At 41.6% G+C, this 21,344-nt stretch overlaps 1 protein-coding gene and 1 long non-coding RNA gene across 6 annotated transcripts in view; one reads left to right on the plus strand and one right to left on the minus strand.

Moving 5' to 3' along the window:
* Positions 1–11,240, minus strand: part of lrrfip2 (leucine rich repeat (in FLII) interacting protein 2) — a 235,164-nt gene extending 223,924 nt beyond the window's left edge. For 2 of the 5 annotated variants that reach the window (XM_068032279.1, XM_068032278.1), the window contains exons 1-2: positions 10,962–11,234; positions 9,370–9,549 (exon numbers count right to left, since the gene is read on the minus strand). In XM_068032279.1, the coding sequence (XP_067888380.1) occupies positions 9,370–9,459 (90 nt within the window). In that variant the 5' untranslated portion in view covers positions 9,460–9,549; positions 10,962–11,234. Of the gene's footprint in view, positions 1–9,369; positions 9,550–10,961 lie in introns of all 5 variants that reach the window. The other 3 variants (XM_068032281.1, XM_068032276.1, XM_068032280.1) reach the window with 3 other exon arrangements.
* LOC137370111 (uncharacterized) overlaps positions 10,756–21,344 on the plus strand; it is a 36,356-nt gene continuing 25,767 nt past the window's right edge. Inside the window, exon 1 of the long non-coding RNA XR_010975081.1 lies at positions 10,756–10,920. This is a non-coding gene — a long non-coding RNA (uncharacterized lncRNA). The remainder of the gene's footprint in view (positions 10,921–21,344) is intronic.

Below are 21,344 nucleotides of genomic sequence, written 5' to 3' on the forward strand. Positions count from 1 at the left end.
GTAAAATGTACATGGCATGTAAAATGGAATGGAAGGGTTGTGAGGCAACTCACTCCTGTATCGAAGAAAACTGATTTCCTTTGCACTTTTTGGAATCTCAACTTGGTGCTGTTTTGAAGTGTTTTATAACGCATTTTTTCCAGATTTTTATGAATGAAGTATATTTTTGGGGAAAAAAGTGATTGGAAAAACTGGTTTTAGGTTTTTAAACATAGAAGTGGAGGGATTTTGGGAGTGTCATGCTAGGCCCCCACCTGCCAAGAATGAGGCACACTGATTTTGTCATGAACATGGATTTTAAACTGTTTACTGGAGTGAGGGGAGGACTTGTTGAACAATTCAGCTGTGGCTGGAAAAGATATTTGCATATTAAGAGATGGTGTTTGGAAGGACAAAACAGTCATTCCCTGATATTCAACCCACAATAGACTTTTGATCACCAGGTGTTGAAGGTGGGGGAGCTCGCATTCCAGGTTGACTGCTAAGACGGCTGAATACACAAACGGACATGGTCAAACCAGCTAGTCACATGACTAACTTGCTGGGCAACCTGAGATTTTTGAATTTGTACAAACAGTGTGGGCAGAAAGTCTGTTTGCTCCTGGACTGAGAAGATCTCTCCTGTCTGCTCCCATCTCTTTCTCACAAACCTCTGAATCCACTAAAGACACAAGAACCCCGAGAGAGAAAAGCCTCCTATAGCGAACAAGGTTCAAGAATACTGGGCCCCAACTAAAAGCAAGATCTACCTACAATCAAGGACTCGACAGAGAGCTCAAAGAACCATAAGAACTGCTCTTCAGATTTTGCCTCAAACTTTTCCACTTTATTTTTCTGCTGCACTTTTCAGTCTCTATTTGCATGCGTGTATCGCATATGCATGCTGGCATGGGAGGCGTTGTGTATCCATAAGCGTTGAACTTGAACTTAAACTCTAATTCTTTCATGGCCTGTTAATAAAATTTAGACTTTTCTTCTTTAAACTGAAGAAAGCCTGTTCATCCTGGTTTCTCTGCCTTAGAATTGGAAAGCGATGAACAAGGATTCACCAAGGGGGAGCTAAAAATACCATGTGTTTAAAAATTCAACACTGTTACACAATGACCAGGTTTAGGCTGAAAGGGAACCCTAGACCTCTCTCTCACCTGGTCGTGACAGGAGATAATTCTACAGAGTATTGCTGAAGACTCTACCACGATCAATGGGATAGCAGGAAGGGAGGATGCACAAAAGGCCAGAGTAGGAGGACATGGCTAGCTAAAATCCTGAAGTGCCTCAGAGACACATACTGGACACCAAGCAGAGAATTGGGAAAAAATTAAGTCAAGATTACCGAAGGAATGGTTTAAACAAAAGATTTTGAGGAAGCTACAGAAGGATGGAAGGTAGCAAGGTTTAGGGAACTCGACTGTGTGTGTGAAGTAACTGAAGATTTTGTCACCAAAGATCGAGCTGAGTTTTGGAAGAGGTTGCTAAGACTGGGTAAAGAATGCAAAAAAAGCCAGAGTCGATGAATAAGAGGTCATGTCGGGCGAGAAAAGGTTGCAAGGGTAGGAATGAGCAAGGCCATGAAAGGGCATGTACCCGAGTACAGGGAGTCTGAATTCAAAACCAAGCACTAGCATCTATTTCCAGAGGGATAGAATTGAAAAGTACAGAAGTAATGCTAAACTTGTACTGAACCTTGCATAGACCACACTTGAAATACTGTGCATAGTTTTGGTTGCCATATTATAGAAAGGATATCGAGGCAGAGTGCAGAAAAGGTTTACAAGGCTGATACCAGACCTGTGGGTTTATATCCAACAGAAAATGAACAGGGTGGGTCTTTTTCTTGCAAAGAGAATGCTGCCGGGTCGGGGGTTGTAGCCGAAAAGGGGTGCCAAACAGAGGTCTTGAAAATTATTGAAAGGTTTTGATAGCGCAGGTGCAGAGAGTGTGTTTCCACATGTGGGGAAGAGAAAAACTTAAAGCCATCAATATAAGATAGACACCAACAAATCGAATAGGGAATACAGTAGAAACTTTTTTAACCAGAGTGTTGAGAATGTGGAACTTGTGATGACGGGGTGCAGTTGAGGCGAACTGCATAGAAGCATTTTAGGGGAAGCCAGATAAGCATATGAGGGAGAAGGGAATAGATGGTTATGCTGATAGAGTTAGATGAGGAAGGATGGGAGCAGACTTGTGTGGAGCATAACTGCTGGCATGAACTGATTAGGCCAAATGGCTGTGCTGTTTACTCGATGTAATTCTGTGAAGTGCAGGAAGAATGGCGAGCCAAGAGATGTTGACAAAGAAAGAGATGATGGTAAAGTATGACTTACTGTGGGGCAGAATACAGTCAGCTAAGTCTTGGACCATTTGCAGTTTATTTAAGAACTCGGGAGGCCAATGAAGCTCCCATTGGACTCTAGAGGAAATTATGGCCTAATTAAGAGTTTCAGTGGCAATGGGTTTAATGTAAAACAAAGGCAGGGGCTGTTTCAGAGATGGAAATAGGTGCTTTTAACAGTGGCTATGAAGTATCTGTTACAAAATTAATGTTTGACCCAATACATACACTTCTAACATTATTACTTGCCACATTAAAAGACATGATTAGATGGGTCATGCACAGAAAATATGTGCCAATCGCACAGATAAACGACTTTTATCTGTACTGGAACATTGTTTTCACCAGAAATATTTCTCCAGTGCCTTGTACATTTTTAATATTCCATTAAAAATTGTACATACTAATGGAAAATTTAATATGATCTTAAATATAAACTAGATAAAAAAATTCTAGTAAATGTAACATAAATTTGTAACTGTTACGACCGAGGCGGGAGGAGTGCACTGTTGCTCTAGTTCCACTTCTGCACAGGTCAAAACATATATTTAAATGTTTTCCCAGTTACCAATAGTCAGTCCCAGGCTCTATTTTTTCCCCGAATATACACCAACCAGGTTTTTAAAAAAAAGAACAAAGTTATCAGTTTATCATAAAACAAGTATTAACCAGTAATGATGTAATGCATTAACAAACAGATTAAAATACAGAAGTTCCCTTTTTACCTTAGCCCTTACACACACACCACGGTTAACCAAAAAATAAAGAGATTTACTCTTTAGAGCTCTCGTACAAAAAAAAACAGACAAAAAGAATACTATGGCTAATATTAGCAAATACTTGCTAATTCTCGAAGAAAAAAAAAGATATGGAAAGATGTCAAATGGCCTTTGTTTTGGTTTGGCGCCCCAAATATGCGTAGACAGCTATCATTAGGATCGACCTAGAACAGTTCTTGTCTGGTGATATTGAAGATCAGTTTGGGCAGGCTTTCCAGGAAAAATGCAGCAACGGGAGTTGCAGCCATTTTTTTACACTTGCTTCCCAGTGCTTCATGGAGATGGAAAAGTTGGCAGGCTTCTTTAAAGAAATGGAAAAAGCTGAGTTGGGGTTTGCTCCCTTGCCAAGTTTTCTCCAACTGTCCATAACACCAACTCTGTCCAAAGTGAAACCAAAAACAATGCTACAAGAGTCCAGCCTCCTGACCCCTATAAATCTGTCACTTCTTGGTAAACATCTTTCCAAGTCAAAAAAACCCCTGCTGGGCAATTATCTGAAGACAGTTGACTTCCAGCAAGAGCTTCTTTTTAGCACTCCTTGATTCGTCCAGTAACTGTTGTTTACAAGCTCAGTCCAGAAGACCTTCTGATGACCTCTTTTTTAAAAAAAACAAAGTTCCAGCATCAATGGAATCCTTTTCAGTTTTAAAACTCAAGTCCTCCAAATAAATTGAACAAAAAAAAAAATGGAAACACTCTTAACAGTAACTTCATAGCTGTCATCTCAACAGAAATGGAAGTGTGCATATCCATACCATCTTGCAACACATTAAGACAGTCATGCTTAAACAACCTCATGACATTGCTCAAGTACAAAACATTGTTCTACTTCCCTTCATCCATTATTTAGAAATTTTTGGTGACTACCCCCTAGTGTCAGTTTTAACTAAGTGGAAGCATGCTTGCCTCACAGTGAAAAGGTCATGGATCCAAGTCCAGTCCCACTTCATGGCAAGAGGGCATAAAAATAGCTGACACTGCCTAAAGTGCTGTCTCTTGGCTGAGACATTAAACTGAAGCCCCATCTGTCTGCTCAGATGGACCTCTCATGGCATGATGTAAAAATGGGCAGGGGAGTTGCCCTGGTGTTACTGAAGTAATTTTTTGTTATTGTTTATTTAACTTTGTAATTGCAGCATTGGTTATTATATTTGCCATTAATACAACAGTGACCACACCACAAAAGTACTTCACTGGTTGTGAAATACTTTGGGATTTACTAAGGACATGAAAGGTATTATACAAAATCCAAGTTCTCTCTTACTCAAATGATTTAACTAACATGGACCACAAGATCAACTTAAGGATATTTGCAGGATACTTTCAGAGACTCTGCCCCCAGTAAAGTTTCCCATAATTGGAGTGTTAATTGGAGAATCAGGCACGGAGTCAAATCTGAGGTTGTACAAATTGGACATGATGAGCCTCTGTTCATAATTCTCCAAGTCAGGCTCCCTTGTGAACAAGCCTCCATTCTAGAAGTGGAGTCTCCAAAAGTTTCTCAGTTAGGGATCATGTACAATAACAGAACATTGAAGTCTGAACTCCATTTCAGAATCATAGAATCACACAATGGTTACAGCACAAAAGGTGTTCTTTCGCCCGTCATGCACATGCTGGTTCTCTGAAGGAACAATTCATCTCTTACCACTCACCCGCCTCCTCTCAGTAGCCCTGCACATTCTTCCTTTTCAGATAATAATCCAATTCCCACTTGAATGCCTCAATTGAGAGTGTAGTGGAGGCAAGATCAGACAGTGCACTCTGGATCCTAACTGTTAATTGTGTATCAATTGTTCAATTATATGCAGGTAGAGGTTGTTAATTGGGGTCTTATTTATGCACTTATAAGCAGACACTGACTGAGACTGGTGGAGGGCGAGCTACATGTTTGTAATCCTTTTACTCTGTACAATAAATGTGAAACTGAGCAAAGATAGGTTCTAACATTATCCTTCCAGAACAAGCTTTCTGGAGTTTAACACTAACCACTTGCTACATGAAAAGTTATATATGTTGCCATTGCTTGATTTTCCCCTTATCTTAAATCTGTGCACTGCAAATTTCAGATACAATAACCTATTTTTAAAAAAAGCTTCAATCTACCCCAGACTTACTTCTTGAGCTTTGAGGTCTACAGTCACCAGTTTTTCTTACAATATTTTATGGTTTATGTGAATGTCATTGGAAAAATCTAGAATCCAGATGATTCAGGAAGTGATCATCTGGACTCTAGATTTTTTCAATGACATTCACAAACTGTAAAATATTGTAAGAAAAACTGGTGAGTGTCGACCTCAAAACTCAAGAGGAAAGTCTGGGGTAGATTGAAGCTTTTTTTTTAAAAAAGTAGGTTATTGTATCTGAAATTTGCAGTGCATAGATGATTCAGGTTGTAATCATCTGAACCCCACAGATCAGGTAAATTCCAGATTTGGCCTGCAGTCTGCACTAAAGTAGGGCTAATCTTAATCAGGGCAGGCTCAATAATTCAGTTTTATGGAGGGGACAAACAAAATCAGCCAGTGTTCCAATCCCTATTGTTAACCAACAGCCTCTGCGAGAAATAGGTGTGTAGAGAAAATGGGCGAGGACAGGATTCCAAACAGCTGTGACGACACCCACAAGACAAAGCTTAATATCCAAACGTCACTCAATATCTAGATAAACACAAGAAATTACTACTTTGGCATGGTAGCACATGGAGCTTAACAAAAACAACTTGCATTTATATAGCATCTTGAACTTGGAATAATGCCCCAAGGCTTTTCAGAGAAGCATCATAGAAACAAATAAGAGCAGGAGGCCATTCAGCCCCTCAAGCCTGCCCCGCCATTCAATAAGATCATGGCTGATCTGCTCCAGACCTCAACTCCTCTTTCGTGCCTGCTCCTCATAGCCCTCAACTCCCCAATATTTCAAAAATCTATCTACCTCCTCTTTAAATACTTTCAGTGATCCAGTCTCCACAACTCTGGGGTAGAGAATTCCAGCCATTCACTATCCTATGAGAAGAAATTCCTTCGCATCTCAGTTTTAAATGAGTGCCCCCTTATTCTCTAACTAGTTTGAGATGCCCCCACTAGTGCAAACATCTTCTCAACATCTACCCTGTCAAGCCCCTCAGAATCTTGTACGTTTCAATATCATCCCTCATTCTTCTAAGCTCTAATGAATAAAAGCCTATCCTGTTTAGCCGTTCTTGATAAGGCAACCCCTTCATCCCAACAATCAGCCGAGTGAATCTCTTTTGAACTGCCTCCAATGCCAGTATATCCTTTCTTAAATACGGGGGCCAAAACTGTACACAGTACTCCAGGTGCAGCCTCACCAACACCCTGTACAGTACTAACAAGACTTTCCTATTTTTAAACTCCTACCCCCTAGCAATAAAGGCCAAAATTCTATTTGCCTTCTTAATTACTTGTGGCACCTACATGCTAACTTTTTGTGTTTCATGCACAAGAACACCCAGATCCCTCTGTGCTGCACTTTTTGGAGTCTCCATTCAAATAATTTGATTTTGATTCTTCTGACCAAAGTCCATGACCTCTCGCTTTCCTACACTAAACTCCATCTGCCAAGTTTTTGCCCACTCACTCAATCTGTCTATATCCCCTTGCAGATTCATTATGTCCTCATTACAACATGCCCTTCCACCTATTTTTGTATCGTCAGCAAATTTGGATATATTACACTCTGCCCCCTCCTCCAAGTCATTAATATAGATCGTAAATAATTGAGGCCCTAGGACTGATCCTTGTGGCACTCCACTAATTATGTCTTTCCAACCTTAAAAAGATCCATAAATCCTGACTCTGTCTTCTGTGTTAACCAATCCTCAATCCATGCTAATACATAACCCCCAATACCGTGAGCTCTTATCTTGTGCAATAATCCTTTATGTGGCACCTTATCGAATGCCTTCTGGAAATCCAAATACACTACATCTACTGGTTCTCCTTTATAAACTCTGCTTGTTATATCCTCAAAGAACTCTAGCAAATTTGTCAAACATGATTTCCCTTCCACAAAACCATATTGACTCTGTTTGATGGTGTTAAGCTTTTCTAACTGTCCTGCTATTTCTTCCTTAATAATGGTTGCCAAGCCAAAAGGAGAAAATGAGTAAGAGGTGGATGGAATCAGGAGCTTGGTACAGAGTTTGTGGTGAGGCCAATGATGATGGTTTTAGTTTTACAAACATTTAACTGGAGAAAATCACTGTTCATTCAAGATTGGATGTCAGATAAGCAGTCTGAAACACGAGAGGCAGTAGTGTTCATGGACAGAAGATTGGCTAGCTAACAGGAAACAGAGTATGCATAAATGGGTCATTTTCTGTTTGGCAAGATGTAACGAGTGGTATGCCACAGGGAGCTGTGCTGAGGCCTCAACTTTTTACAATTTTATATGAATGACTTGGATGAAGGGGCCAAAGGTACAGTTGCTACATTTACATACGATAATATGAATTTGGAGCAGAAGTAGGCCACTCGACCCCTCGAGCCTGCTCCGCCATTCAATAAGTTCATGGCTTAACTGATTACTCCACATTTCCACCTACCCCCGATAACCTTCCACCCCCTTGCTTATCAAGCATCTATCTACTATCACAAAAATATTTGAACACACTGCTTCCATAGCCTTTTGAGGAAGAGTTCCAAAGACTCTCTACCCTTTGAGAGAAAACAAATTCTCCTCATCTCTGTCTCCAATGGGCAACCCCTTATTTTTAAAGTGACCTCTAGTTCTAGATTCTCCCACAAGGGGAAACATCCTTTCCACATCCACCCTGTCAAGACCCCTCAGGATCTTCTATGTTTCAATCAAGACAGCTCTTACTCTTCTAAACTCCAGCAGATACAAGCTTAGCCTGTCCAACCTTTCCTCATAGGACAACCAGCCCATTCCAGGTATTAGTCTAGTAAACCTTCTCTGAACTGCTTCCAATACATTTACAGCCTTCCTTAAATAAAGAGACCAATACTATACACAGTACTCCAGATGTGGTCTCACCAATGCCCTGTATAGGTGAAGCATAACCTCTCTACTTTTTTGTATTTAATTCCTCTCACAATAAATAACATTGTTAGCTTTCCTAATTACTTGCTGTACCTGCATACAAACCTTTCACGATTCATGCACTAGTACACCCAGATCCCTCTGCATCTCAGAGCTCTGTAATCTATCATTTACATAATGTGCTTTCTTTTTATTCTTCCTTCCAAAGTAGACAATTTCACATTTTCCCACATTATACTCCATTTGCCAGATTTTTGCCCACTCACTTAACCTATCTCTATCCTTTTGTAGCCTCATGTCCTCTTCACAAGTTACTTTCCTACCTATCTTTGTGTCATCAGCAAATGTAACAACCATACCTTTGGTTCCTTAATCTAAGTCATTTATATAAATTATAAAAAGTTGAGGCCCCAGCACAGATCCCTGTGGCATACCACTCGTTACATTTGCTGATGACACAAAGATAGGTAGGAAAGTAAAAGTTGTGAAGACATAAGGAGGCTATTGGTATGGGGAGGAGGCAGAAGCACTCCTGCTCCTCCTGGTTGACAAGCAGCGCTCAGAGTCTGCCAGCCTCATGAAAATATTTAAATTGTCACCCAACTTGTAGTAGAGTGTTGGCTGCCAAGGGATATTCTCTCAAGGACGGCAGTTCACACCAGGTACCTGGTAATTTGATAAATTACAGCACAATAAACATAATACAAAACCTAACAAGTTGCAGACAAATGATGAAACCTAGATATTAGTTCATGAAATAAAACATAACACAATTTGGTCTGACACGATACAATCCATCAAATGACAGTTTCACAAAACATGGACACTAATGTATAATTCTTAAACAAGACAGAATGAAAAATATTATAGGACTTGCAATAAAATTACCCAGCCAATTGAAGTAAAGACAAACAGGTACAAATGTTACTAAACTATACAAGTACCTATCAAAGATGAGACATTTATAAACATTTATTGACATCTGAGAGGGCTTTTAAATGTAAGATCTCCACAACATTCCACACGAACACAAACTGTGTTCTGCACCAAAAGAAGTGTAGTTTCAACATCTCACACTAAACATGTCACAAGCCTCTGCTTGCAACGCTGTGCACCCTGGGGGAAAACAAATTTAAACTGTAAGTTCAGGAAAATAAAGCTGAGGATGTTCCATCATAATTAACCATCACAGCCAGATTATAATATGTCCAAAATGAAATTACAACCAACCTCTCTAGCAATGTGGCTCAGGGCTTCATCTTCAGCCGAGAATCTATCTTTAATTGGTGTTCGTTTCCTTCCAGCTCCAGGTGTCCCCATTTTCTCCAAATGATTAAACAAAACGGTCCACACAAGCTCAAGGCACTCGAACAAAACACCGTTTAAAAAGGAACTCCTTCCACGGTTGCACTGTGAAGGCAAAACAAGATTTTTTACAAACTTTTGCTATCTACATAAAAAAGACATACAAGATATGAATTAAAAGCACAAAATATGACACATTGTTTTGCAAGTTATGCTGTAAACCTCATGGATGCGGCTTCACTCATTAGTTTTACTGATTCAGCACAAATGCTTTGTTTTTCATTGTATTGGTCATTTAAGTGAAGCTAGATACTGCAACACAATATAATCTGAAACCAGATTACAATGTTCAAGGGTGCATTTACGCTCCAAGCTCTACTCTTGACTAAAACACAAGTTGTAAGGAAGAAGAAAAAAAAATCAGTGATTTGACTCCATTTTGTACAAAGAAATTGATGTCAAACCACAAGCAAATGGTCTGACTACTTCGGCTTCCATACCAGATGCACAAATTAGTTAGCAGAGTAACTAGGAGATGGAGGGGATCTCCCCTTTTCCTAGTTTCCTAGTCAAGCACAAAACATGATTTTACTTCAATACATATACTGCACAGGCATTGCGCAGACAACAAGCAGCATCCCTAAAGTAAAAAAATCTTCTGAATTGCATGCTTGTGAACTGCTGCACTGCTTTATTTATATATGAGCTTTAACGTAGAATATCCAAAAGTGCTTCACAGAACTGTGAGGTAAACAGAGGTCATCAGAGTTTAGGAAAAATGACCTATGCGGAGTCGAAAGTGGATTTTAAGAGGGGGCTTAAAGGAGCAGAGTGAGAAGCAAAGGGATTTGAGGATTTATTAGTGCAGCTGAAAGGCAAAGGAAGAGGGGAAAGGATGCACAAGGGTCAGAGACAAAGAAAGAGTTAAAGGGGGAGGGGTTACAATGCTGGTGTGGGTTACAGAACACAAGGACATGAATGTTAAATTAGTCAATAGAGGGGAGAGTAATCCATCCATTTTAGTAATGACTGCCAAGTAGGTCTTGATATGGCAGCAGAGTGTCCGATCTCACTCTGCTCCCCCATCACCCGCATCCTCAGTGACTCTTCAGAGCCTTGCAGTAAAGTTTGACAGCGAATTGCTCTGGAATGCAGCATGACTGCCGTCTCACCAGCTGTCGCCAAGGAAACTCACTCCACCTCAAACTAACTTCGCAGGTTGAAATACTTTTTTTCCACCAAAATCGGTCTGGAAAGGAGCCAAAGTTTAAATTATACAGCAGTGCCGTGCCGTCAACAGTATGGCCCAGCCAGGAAAAGAACAGCGCGGCTCAACGCACAGCACTGTCCAGTCCTTTCACAGCTCCACGCCCGGTGCGACAGGACAGGAACCTTCCGGTAGGGAAGAGAACTTTACAACGCCCGAGGACGGCGCGGGATCCACCCAAAGACAACGCGGCCTCTTGCTGATGCCAGGTTTGATTTAGGCGGCCGGAGCCCAAAGCGCGGAACCTTACCAGCAGCTCCTTCGGTCAGTCAAGTAAAAATGAACCGGTCATCCGCCAGCTCACCGAGTCTCGCCCCAACCTCTCCTCACCGACTGAACCGCCAGGTCACACATTGCCCACAAACCAAGAGCCCCAGCTTTGACAGTCAGCCGTCGCTCGGACAGCCTCCTGACTTCACAATAAAAGTCAAACCCTCCCTAAACTAAAACCGCCACCGCCCCCACTGAACTCCGCAAATTACTCTGGGCGTAATCCAACCGCTGCGCGCTCCGCTCCAATGTCGCGGACGCAGCGCGCGCCTTACTCCGCATGCGCACAGATATCCGGCGCTTGCGGTGACGCGCGCGTAGCCTAGTGGCTTTTGTGCGCTCGTGTGGTCGTCATGGTATGTTTTGGCGGGAATTCGAGGAGTTTAAATTCTTTTCACTGGATGAACAGTGAGGGTGCACTGGGTGCGTTTTGTTTTAAACTTAAGAGAAAGGTGATTGTCAGTTAAACATTCTTGTATTTGTTATTAGAAATATAGGAGTAGGAGACCTGAACAGATTCGGATCCAAGGTTGGATATTTGCATTCCGAAGAAGGGTCACTGACCCGAAACGTTAACTCTGCTTCTCTTTCCACAGATGCTGCCAGACCTGCTGAGTGATTCCAGCATTTCTTGTTTTTGTTTCAGATTTCCAGCATCCGCAGTATTTTGCTTTTATTTTATGGATATTTGCATTGCTGAGTTAGGTCGTTGGGGTGCGTTCAGTACATGGGAACGTTTGTAAAATTTTAGAGTCTATGTAAGGAAACGTAAATGAACGCTTTTTCAGTAAACCGTAAAAAACCCACTATTCATGTTCGGAATCCTTCGTTGCAGCTTGATATCATTGTTGGTGTCAGCTTGGTGTCATTCTTGTCTCTGAGTCAGAGAATGAGAGTTCAAACCCCACTCCTGAATTGTAGCAGGTAATCCAGGCTGACACAATACGAAGGGATTACATTTGTAGAGAACACTAAACTAAGAACTATGTTGGAGGTGGCAGCTGTTAGCCAAAGCTAAACCATGTCTCTAAGTATAATTTTGTTTCAAGCTATTTGAAACAGACATAATTACATGTATATTCAAATCAATTTAAGTTTTATCTTGACAGATTTCAGGTATACCATTGCAAGAAAAGTCTGAGTAGACTAAATGCAAAAATGCCAATGCAGAGCAAAAATAAAAATGTTGAACGACCTAATCAAAGCAGTGGAATATAAAGCTAGAGCAAGTTGTGATGAAGTTCCACTGTTCTGGTTAGACCATACTTTGAATATTAGGTTCAGTCGCCAAGAAGCCACAACAATATTGAAGGCTTGGAAGCAATGCACAGAAGAGCCATGGGGCTGATCCCTAATGTTAGAGACCTAAGTTATGAGGAAAGACTGAAACTTGGGCATTTCAGCCCAGAAAGGAGATATATGAGAAGTGATCTTATAGACGTATATAGGACCATGGAGGCAGTAGAAAATATTATCTCAGATGATGGCCTAGATATTTGATCATGCATAGAGGATTGGCTCACTAACAGGAAACAGAGAATTGGGATTAATGGGGCATTTTCAGGTTGGCAAACTGTAACTAGTGGAGTGCCACAGGAATCATTGCTCGGGCCTCAACTATTTGCAATCTATATTATTAACTTGGATGAAGGGACAGAGTGTTGTAGCCAAATTTGCTGATAATACAAAGGTAGGTAGGAAAGCAAGTTGAGAGGAGGACACAAAGAGTGCAAAGGGATATAGATAGTGTTTTGACCACGGCGAGAGCAACACACTGTCAATTCAGTCCCATCACTCCACAGGTTGCAGCATATTATTAAAGTTTTCCACCCAACTGGGAAACAGCCAAATTAAACACTCTAGTAACCCCCAGAATAAAACAGACCAAATCAGGTATCTTTAGACAACAACAAATTAATTATTTATTAAAACTAAATCTTAAACACTATTAAGATAAATAACCTATGTCTAAAGACCTTATAGCTTATTATAATCAAACTCCCCCATTCACACACACACACAACACGAACAGTAGTTAACTGATTTTTAAGTGGTGTTTTTAAAAATTAGCTGTTTCTTAAGAATAAATAAATAAGTCTTTGTGGGTTACATTCCTGATGGGTGAGGTATTCTCATGTAAAAATAATCAAATGCTACTCTAAGTCTCCACGTGGATTTGATGAAGCAGTCTGCTTTTGATAGTGTCACTTTAAGGTAGTTTTTTTCCCGGAATATACAGTTTGCCTTTAAGGCTTGCAAAAGTTCAGTATTACTTTAAGAGCCGACAAGCCTCAGGAGTGAGAGGAAGGTGCATTTTCATTGCCTTAGAAACAGCCATTTGGAGATTGCGATTCAAAGGGTGCATTCTCATTACCATAGATATAGCCACTGGGAGTGAGCCTGATGCGATACATATGTTCCAATTCAGTTTTGAATTGGCAGTTGAAGACAGTTTATCCTAACTGAACACAGTCAGAAGACACAGACTGCAGTGGTGTCAGCACTGAAAAAGAGCTCGCAACCATTCAAACAGAATGGTCTGTTTAATTATTAGCTCTCGAAATTCTAAAACGTCAAGCCAAGACAGAGATCTCTGGTAATTTAAATTGAAGAAAGGGAAGTTAGACAGTGACAATCTTTTATCCCTCAAAAACTCTAAAGTCAGATTGATTCTGTTTGAAGTGTTTGCAAGTCGTTAATTGTTGAAATTCACTGGACTTCGAACAACATTCTGCGGGGACTTCGAGCAACATTCTGCGAGGACTTCGAACAACATTGGACTGTAAATTTGCAAGGACTCTAATTTTTCTATTTTTAAATGTTCATAGTGTTTAAGAATTTAGTTCTTCTAATTAAAGAGTTAATTTGTTTATTTAAAGACACCTGGTATGGGTAGCCTCATTCGGGGGTTAATAGATGGTACAATTTGGTGGGTCTTTAATTTGGAAAGTTTTTAAATGATATGTTAGTCGATCTGCGGAATGACGGGATTGAATTAACAGTGCGTTGGTTCCACCACACTCAGAATCGTATATTTTGATTGGGGGCTTTGACAGGAGCGTTAGTCTCCACGTGGATTTGATGAAGCAGTCTGCTTTTGATAGACATTCAAACTCTTCGGCTGCAGCAGGCATCAACAGTTCCTTCAGCAAATACCAAATGTTCTCTTTTAAGTGTTATTTACTCTTTAGGCAAATAATTTGGCCTGTAGCTCCTTGTAGAATTTCTGCTCAGAGAAAATAGACAGCTCTCCTCTCTTCAGTACACTTTGCTGGTGACTCTCTCCAAACAAACTGTTTCAGACAGGTTTTTGCCAGTTTTACACACAGTCAAATTGAAACATGATACCATGTGACCTCTCTCTCCTGTTGCTGAAGTATCAAAATGCAGCTGTGGCACATTGTGCCCCCAGAAATCCAAAACTTCGCTCCCTGTCTTAAAGGCACACTGTTTTAATCTGAGGAGAAAAATCATACATCAGTGACAATAGGTTACATGAGTGGGCAAAAAGTTAGTATATGGAGTACACTGGGAAAATGTGAGGTTGTCCACTTATGCAGGAAGAATAGAAAAGCAGAATATTATTTAAATGGAGAGACACTGCAGAATGCTGAGATACAGTAGGATCTGGGTATCTTTGTACAAGACTCACAAAATGTCAGCGTACAAGTACAGCAAGTAATTAGGAAGGCAAATGGAATGTTGGCCTTTATTGTAGGGGTGATGGAGTATAAAAGTAGGGAAGTGTTGCTCCAATTGTACAGGGTATTGGTGAGACCGCACCTAGAGTACTGTGTACAGTTTCGGTCTCCTTTCTTAAGGAGGGATATACTTGCATTGGAAGCAGTTCAGAAAAGGGTCACTAGGCTGGAGGGATTGTCTTTAGCAGACAGGGGAGGCGGTGCCGTAGTGGTAATGTCACTGGACTAGCAATCCAGAGCCCAGGGCAGATGGTGAAATTTGAATTCAATTAATAAATCTGGAATTAAAAAGTTCGTCAAATGATCATGAAGCCATTGTCGATTGTTGTAAAAACCCTTCTGGTTCACTAATGTCCTTCAGGGAAGGAAATCTGCTGTCCTTACCTGGTCTGGCCTACATGTGACTCCAGACCTACAGCAATGTGGTTGACTGTTAAATGCCCTCTGAAATGGCCTAGCAAACTGCTCAGTTCAAGGGCAATGAGGGATGGACAACAAATGCTGGCCTAGCCAGCGATGCCCACATCCCACAAGTGAATAAAAAAAGGAAACGTTGAATAGGTTGGGCCTATACTCATTGGAGTTAAGGAGAATGAGAGGTGATCTTATTGCAGCATATAAGATTCTGAGGGGTCTTGATAGGGTAGATGCTGAGAGGACGTTTCCCCTCATGGGGGAATCTAGAACTAGGAGGCACAGTTTAAAAATAAGGGGTCTCCCTTTCAAGACCCTCCTCTCAGAGGGTCATTAATCTTGGGAATTCTCTTCTCGAGAGAGCAGTAGAGGCTAGGTCATTGAATATATTCAAGGCTGAGTTAGACAGATTTTTTGATTGATAAGAGAGTCAAGGGTTAAACAGGAAAGTGGAATCAAGGTCACAATCAGATCAGCCATGATATTATTGAATAGTGGAGCAGGCTCAAGGGGCTGGATGGCCTCCTCTTGCTTCGATTTCTTATGATCTTATGTCCTGAAACTGGCATGCAAGATGGGGCGGGGTCGGTGGCAGGGTGGGAGTTGGGTGAAGTGTGCACTGCATGCAAATGTCGGCGTGGACTCATGCAACATGCATAATTTATGTTGCCTGATGATCATAAACACACGTGAAGCTAGCACTACACACATTACTCATTGGCTACAAGCCTATCGGGCGGCACACATTGGGCATCTCTGATGCCACTTAAAAAGCCAGTGCTTCCAAAAGGAGGGGTGCACTCTGGCTGCAGAGGAAGGAAACTCTTCTCATCAAAGAATGGCTGCAGCAAGCACTGAGAGGGGACTAAGGTTTTCTGATGCTGCCTTGGATGTCTGGGTGCAGGCACTCTACAGGAGGAAGGAGATCATTGTTCCCCCTCAGAGACAGGAAGGCCTTCAGGCATCAACGCAAGACAGTGGGAAGAGGTCGCTGAGCATTTTAAAGCCAGCAGCTTGGCATCCAGGATATGACTGCAATGCTAGAAGAAGTGCTATAACTTCACCAAACTTCTCAAGAAGTCCTGCTCACTTACTCTTTGCTCCCACCTCGACCGTCGAATGCCTCAGTACTATTAATGCCCCCTCCCCCACTTCTTCAATCTCCTACAACCACTGCACCACACTTCCTTTGTGACATTTCCCACACTCACCCTCACTTCCAACACTCACTTCCCCATGCTTCACATTGGACATACTGCATACCAGATATTCCAGTAGGACGAGTACATGCTTGAAGCACCTCGCATGTAACACTCTCCCTCCTTGCTTGCAAAAGAAGGCTCGACCACCTAGGGCAGGAAGTTGCCACTGGAGGAGACTAAGCTCGTCTGCACCCCCTCTCCCTCCTCAATTCAAACCTACTGACAGTCAGAGGCTAGGGAAGAGTTGCTGTTGTGGCACTGGATATGGTTTTTTCTCTATCCTCTTTTCCCCTTCTAACTTTTATCTCACTCTACATACTTTGCATGATGCACTGAAGCTGCTTTCACCACCTACTGGTCTCTTTTTCTCTCCTCTCCCTTCACAGCACAAGCAAACCCATGTTGCTCCCTTTCATTTCAGGTGCTGGAGATGTGGAAGCCCCTGTGGCAGGGCAGGAAGAGAAGGTTAGTCATCCATGGGAGAGGCATCTGCTGATATGTTTCAGGATAACTGCATAACTGTTCCCCGCTCGACCACTGGCCTTGTTAAGTGCCACACAACCAGCTAAGTCAGTCTGCTCTAGCGCACATCGAGATAGCACAGTCTGTGACTGTGCCCTCAGGGTCATCCTCCATAACCACTGTTTGACCTCAACTGGAAATTGCGTCCAATTCTGGGCCCCACACTTTAGGAAAGATGTGAAGGTTTTGGACAGTGTGCAGAAAATATTCATGAGAATGATTGCTGGGATGAGAGACTACAGTTATGTGGAAAGATTGGAGAAGCTGGAGCTATTCTCCTTGGAGAAGGGAAGATTTGACAGAAGTGTTCAAAATCATGAGGGGCTTGAAGGGTCTGGAACCAGAGGACACCGATTTGCAAAAGAAGCAACGGTGACATAAAGGAAAACCTTTTTACACAGCAAGTGGTTAGGATTTGTAATGCACTGCCCAAGAGTGTGGTGGAGGCAGATTCAGTTGAGGCCTTCAAAAAAATTGGATAATTATCTGAAGCGAAAACATTTGCAGAACGACGGGGAAAAGTTGGGAGAGTAGAATGAGGCGAGTTGCTCTTCCAGAGGGCCAGCACGGATACGACAGGTTGAATGACCTCTTTCTGAGCTATAAATTACCTATGATTCGATAACCATCCGTCGGGAATGGAAGCTCAGCAACCTTCCAAGCTGTAGCCACTGAGGAGCATAAGAACATTATGTTAGGAAAAGGGCAGGTACATAGTTGGTACAAGGTGAATAGTTTTTTGTGTTAGCTAAGACATACACTGTGAAAGGATTGTTTGATAAATTAGATTTTAGTTCTTGATTTGGTGTTGTCATGCGAGGTCCCCATCTGCCAAGAATGAGGCACATTAATTTTGTCATGAACATTGATTTTAAACTGTTACTGGAGTGAAGAAAGGACTTGTTAAACAGATTAGCTGTAGCTGGAAAAGTCATTTGCATTCTAACAGACAGTGTTCGGAAAGACAAAGCAGCCATTCCCTGACACATTCAACCCACAATGGACTTTTGACCACCAGACATTGAGGGTGGGGGAGCTCACATTCCAGGTCGACTGCTAAGATGGCCAAATACACAAACGGGCATGGTCAAACCAGCTAGTCACATGACTAACATGCTGGGCAACCTGAGTTTTTGAATTTGTAAAAAGAGTTTGGGCAAAAAGCAGAATACTCCTGGACTGAGAAGATCTCTCCAGTCTGCTCCCATCTCCTTCTCACAGGCCTCTGAATCCACTGAAGACACATGAACCTCAAGAGAGAAAAGTCTCCTACAGCGAACAAGGTTTAACAAGAATACTGGGCCCCAACGAAAAGCAAGATCTACCTACAATCAAGGACTCTACAGTGAACTTAAAGAACGGTTACAACAACCCTTCACATATTGCCTCAAACTCTTACACTTTATTTTTTCTTCTGCTCTTTTCTGTCTCTATTTGCATGTGTGTATCGCGTATGCATGCTAGCGTTGGCGCGTTGCGTATCCATAGGCGTCAACCGATTTAGAGTTTAAGTTCAAGTTTATTAAGTTTCAACTTTTCTTCTTTAAACCTAAGAAAGCCTCTTTGTGCTGGTTTCTTTGCCTTATAATTGGAAAGCGGGGAACAAGAATTCACCAAGGGAAAGCTAAAAACACGGTGTGTTTAAAATTAAACCCTGTTACGGTAAAACCAGGTGACGGCTGAGAGGGTCCCCGAGACACCTTTCTCACCTGGTCGTAACAGTGTTAATAATTTCTATTTCTGCAACGTGGATCAGCTTCACAAATAATCTCGTCCAGGCTCACAAATGGAGACTAATAACATTGCAACAGATGGCATCAGCCACATGGCAATTGATAGAACTCCTTACATCTTATCAGCTCAAAGACATCGATTATGTTGATTAAACTGATGGTTTTTCTTTAACACACAGCACTGAAGCAGAATGCCAGCTTTAATCAATGGAAAATGCTCACAGAAAGAAATTAAGTAGCAAATCACCATCAAGTGGTGCGAGCAGGACTGGGGAGAAAAGAAAGCGGCTGGTGATTGGGAATTCCAACGACCCTCAATATTTTCAGGATGGTGTTACTTTGCCTGTAACCTACAGAAACAAATAAAAGGTGCTCTTTTTGAGGATAGGCTGCATCCATTTTGAACAAACCATGTCGTTGAAAGACAGAAAATATGTCATAATAGCTGACAAATGTGGAGCTGATCTGAAACACCTGCATTTAGTAGCCCTTTTGGCACTGTAAATTCATCCCACCAGCAGAGGAAGCAGCTGCATCTGACAGAGACGAGTATCCCACCCACACAGGTACTGATGATTGACTCTAAAGCAGCGCATGAATTTCATTGTGCTTGCCAGCATGAATGAATTTTGGATTCACTTTGACAAAGAAGTGCCAGAGCTTGCTGACCAACAGAAAAAAAATTGATATTTTGTTCTGATCCCCATGGAGACCATCAACAAACCAAAAGAATCGAATCCACCGACTGACCCCAATTTAGGAAACAAAAAAAACAAAAGACAAGATTTTACTTTTAGAAATTTTACTTTAATTTGTGTTGGTTTTGGTTTGAATGTTAAACATGAACTAACAGTTAAATTGCAGTCGACGTATATATCTTAAAGGTTACATGATAATTATATCAGATGCAACAAAGATCAGCCTGACGAATCCTCTGAGCAGTCCTATCAGCAAGATTGCGCCAAACAGTCCCAAAGTACAACAAAATCAGGAACTTCCTCAGGTGGTTTTCCAAGTTCTGTCTAGAAATAATGATGTCCCGTCAATAGCGAGTGATGCAATCTTCCCTTTAATGGTCTGGTCTTGTCACCTCTCGAACAACCCTGACCTCGCCCACAGCCATCCTGATGGCGTGGTTCCACTGATAATTCTTTAAATCAGTGAAGACAACTGTCAAAAGCCGTATTCACTGATTATCAGCCCTTAGACTCTAGGTTTCTTTGCCTGCAACCGGTCTTTTTAAGCAACCAATAGCTCCCAGCTTGTCTCTTAACAACAACAGCTGGCTGTTTTTGCTTCCATCCATTGCAGAGAATTCTTCTAAACTGAAGCCTGAGCTCCAGTCACATGTCTCTGATCATAAGACTGTGTTTCAAACTGGTTTGGAGTAGCCTTCTCGTTCCAGAACTCTGGAACTTTCCATTTCAATGCCAGTGAATGACTGTCTCAGAAAAAAACACAAAGCATTGAATCCAAAGTCATAGTACCTAACAGTCCATTCAACAGATCAGCTGTGTGGAATGCAGTATGCGGACAAAAACTCCATCACAATACCAACAGGAAATGCTGTTAATACTTAGCAGGTCTGACAGGAGCTGTGGAGAGAGAAAGGTTACATACTTGGAACATTAACTCTGTTGCTTTTTCTACAGATGCTGCCTGACCTGCTAAATATTTCCAGCATTTTCTGTTTTTATTTCAGATTTCCAGCATCAGCAGTATTTTCCTTTTCTCCAGGAATTTTTGATGCACGGTGGGAGGATGTTGCTGATGGTGGGAGTTAGAGTGAAGAGATCCTGTGGATGGATGAATCCAGTGAGTTTACAAGAACAGCCAGCACCATAGTTATGGTGTCCAGTTATGTGTAAATACTGAGAAAAAGACCAACAACTATATGTGAATGGACTCTTTATAGTACATAAAATTAACAGTTTTGTGCATGAATGTGCTATTGCAGGAAACCACTATCACATGGCCTTTTGTAAAATTATTGAACTTTGCATTGCAATTCTTGTTCAGGTCTAGACTGGACCTCACTGGTATTTCATTTTACACTAGAGCTCATTGGTATCTGGACTGCAGCTCACTGGTGCATTGTCTCATATTGGACTGAAGCTCATTGGTACTTCCTCATTCTAAACTGGAGCTCACTAGCATCTGGACTGGAGCTTACTAATGTCTCCTGATTCCGGACTGGAGTTCACTGGTATTTTGTCATTGTGAACTGGAGCTCATTGCTATCTCATCATTCTCGACAGGAGCACACTGATATCTTGTTTCATTCTGGACTGGAGTTCCCTTGTATCTGGACAGTAGCTTTTCATTCTTGACTGGAGGTCACTGATATCAGGACTGGAATTCACTGGTATCTTGTCGGATTCCGGATTGGAGCTAACTGGTAGATCCTCATTCCGGACTGGAGCTCACTGGTACCTCTTCATTCCAGACTGGAACTTGTTGTTATGTGGACCGGAGCTTACTAGGATCTTGAGTCATTGTGGAAGGAGCTTACTTGTATTTTGTTTCTTTTTGAATTGCAGCTCATTGCTATCTAGTCTTGATTCTGGGCAGGAGCTCACTGTTATCTGGACTGGAACTCATTGGTATATTGTGTCATTCTGGGATGTAGCTTATTGGGATCTGGACTGGAGCTCACTAGTATCTTGTCTCATATTGGACTGGTGCTTCCTCATTTCTGGACCAGAGCTCACTAGTATTTTCTCTCATTTTGAACTGGTGCTTACTGGTACCTCCTCATTTTGGACTGGAGCGTATTGCTCTCATCTCATTC

The sequence above is a fragment of the Heterodontus francisci genome, chromosome 5 (genome assembly GCF_036365525.1).
Source record: "Heterodontus francisci isolate sHetFra1 chromosome 5, sHetFra1.hap1, whole genome shotgun sequence".
NCBI classification, from domain to species: domain Eukaryota; kingdom Metazoa; phylum Chordata; class Chondrichthyes; order Heterodontiformes; family Heterodontidae; genus Heterodontus; species Heterodontus francisci.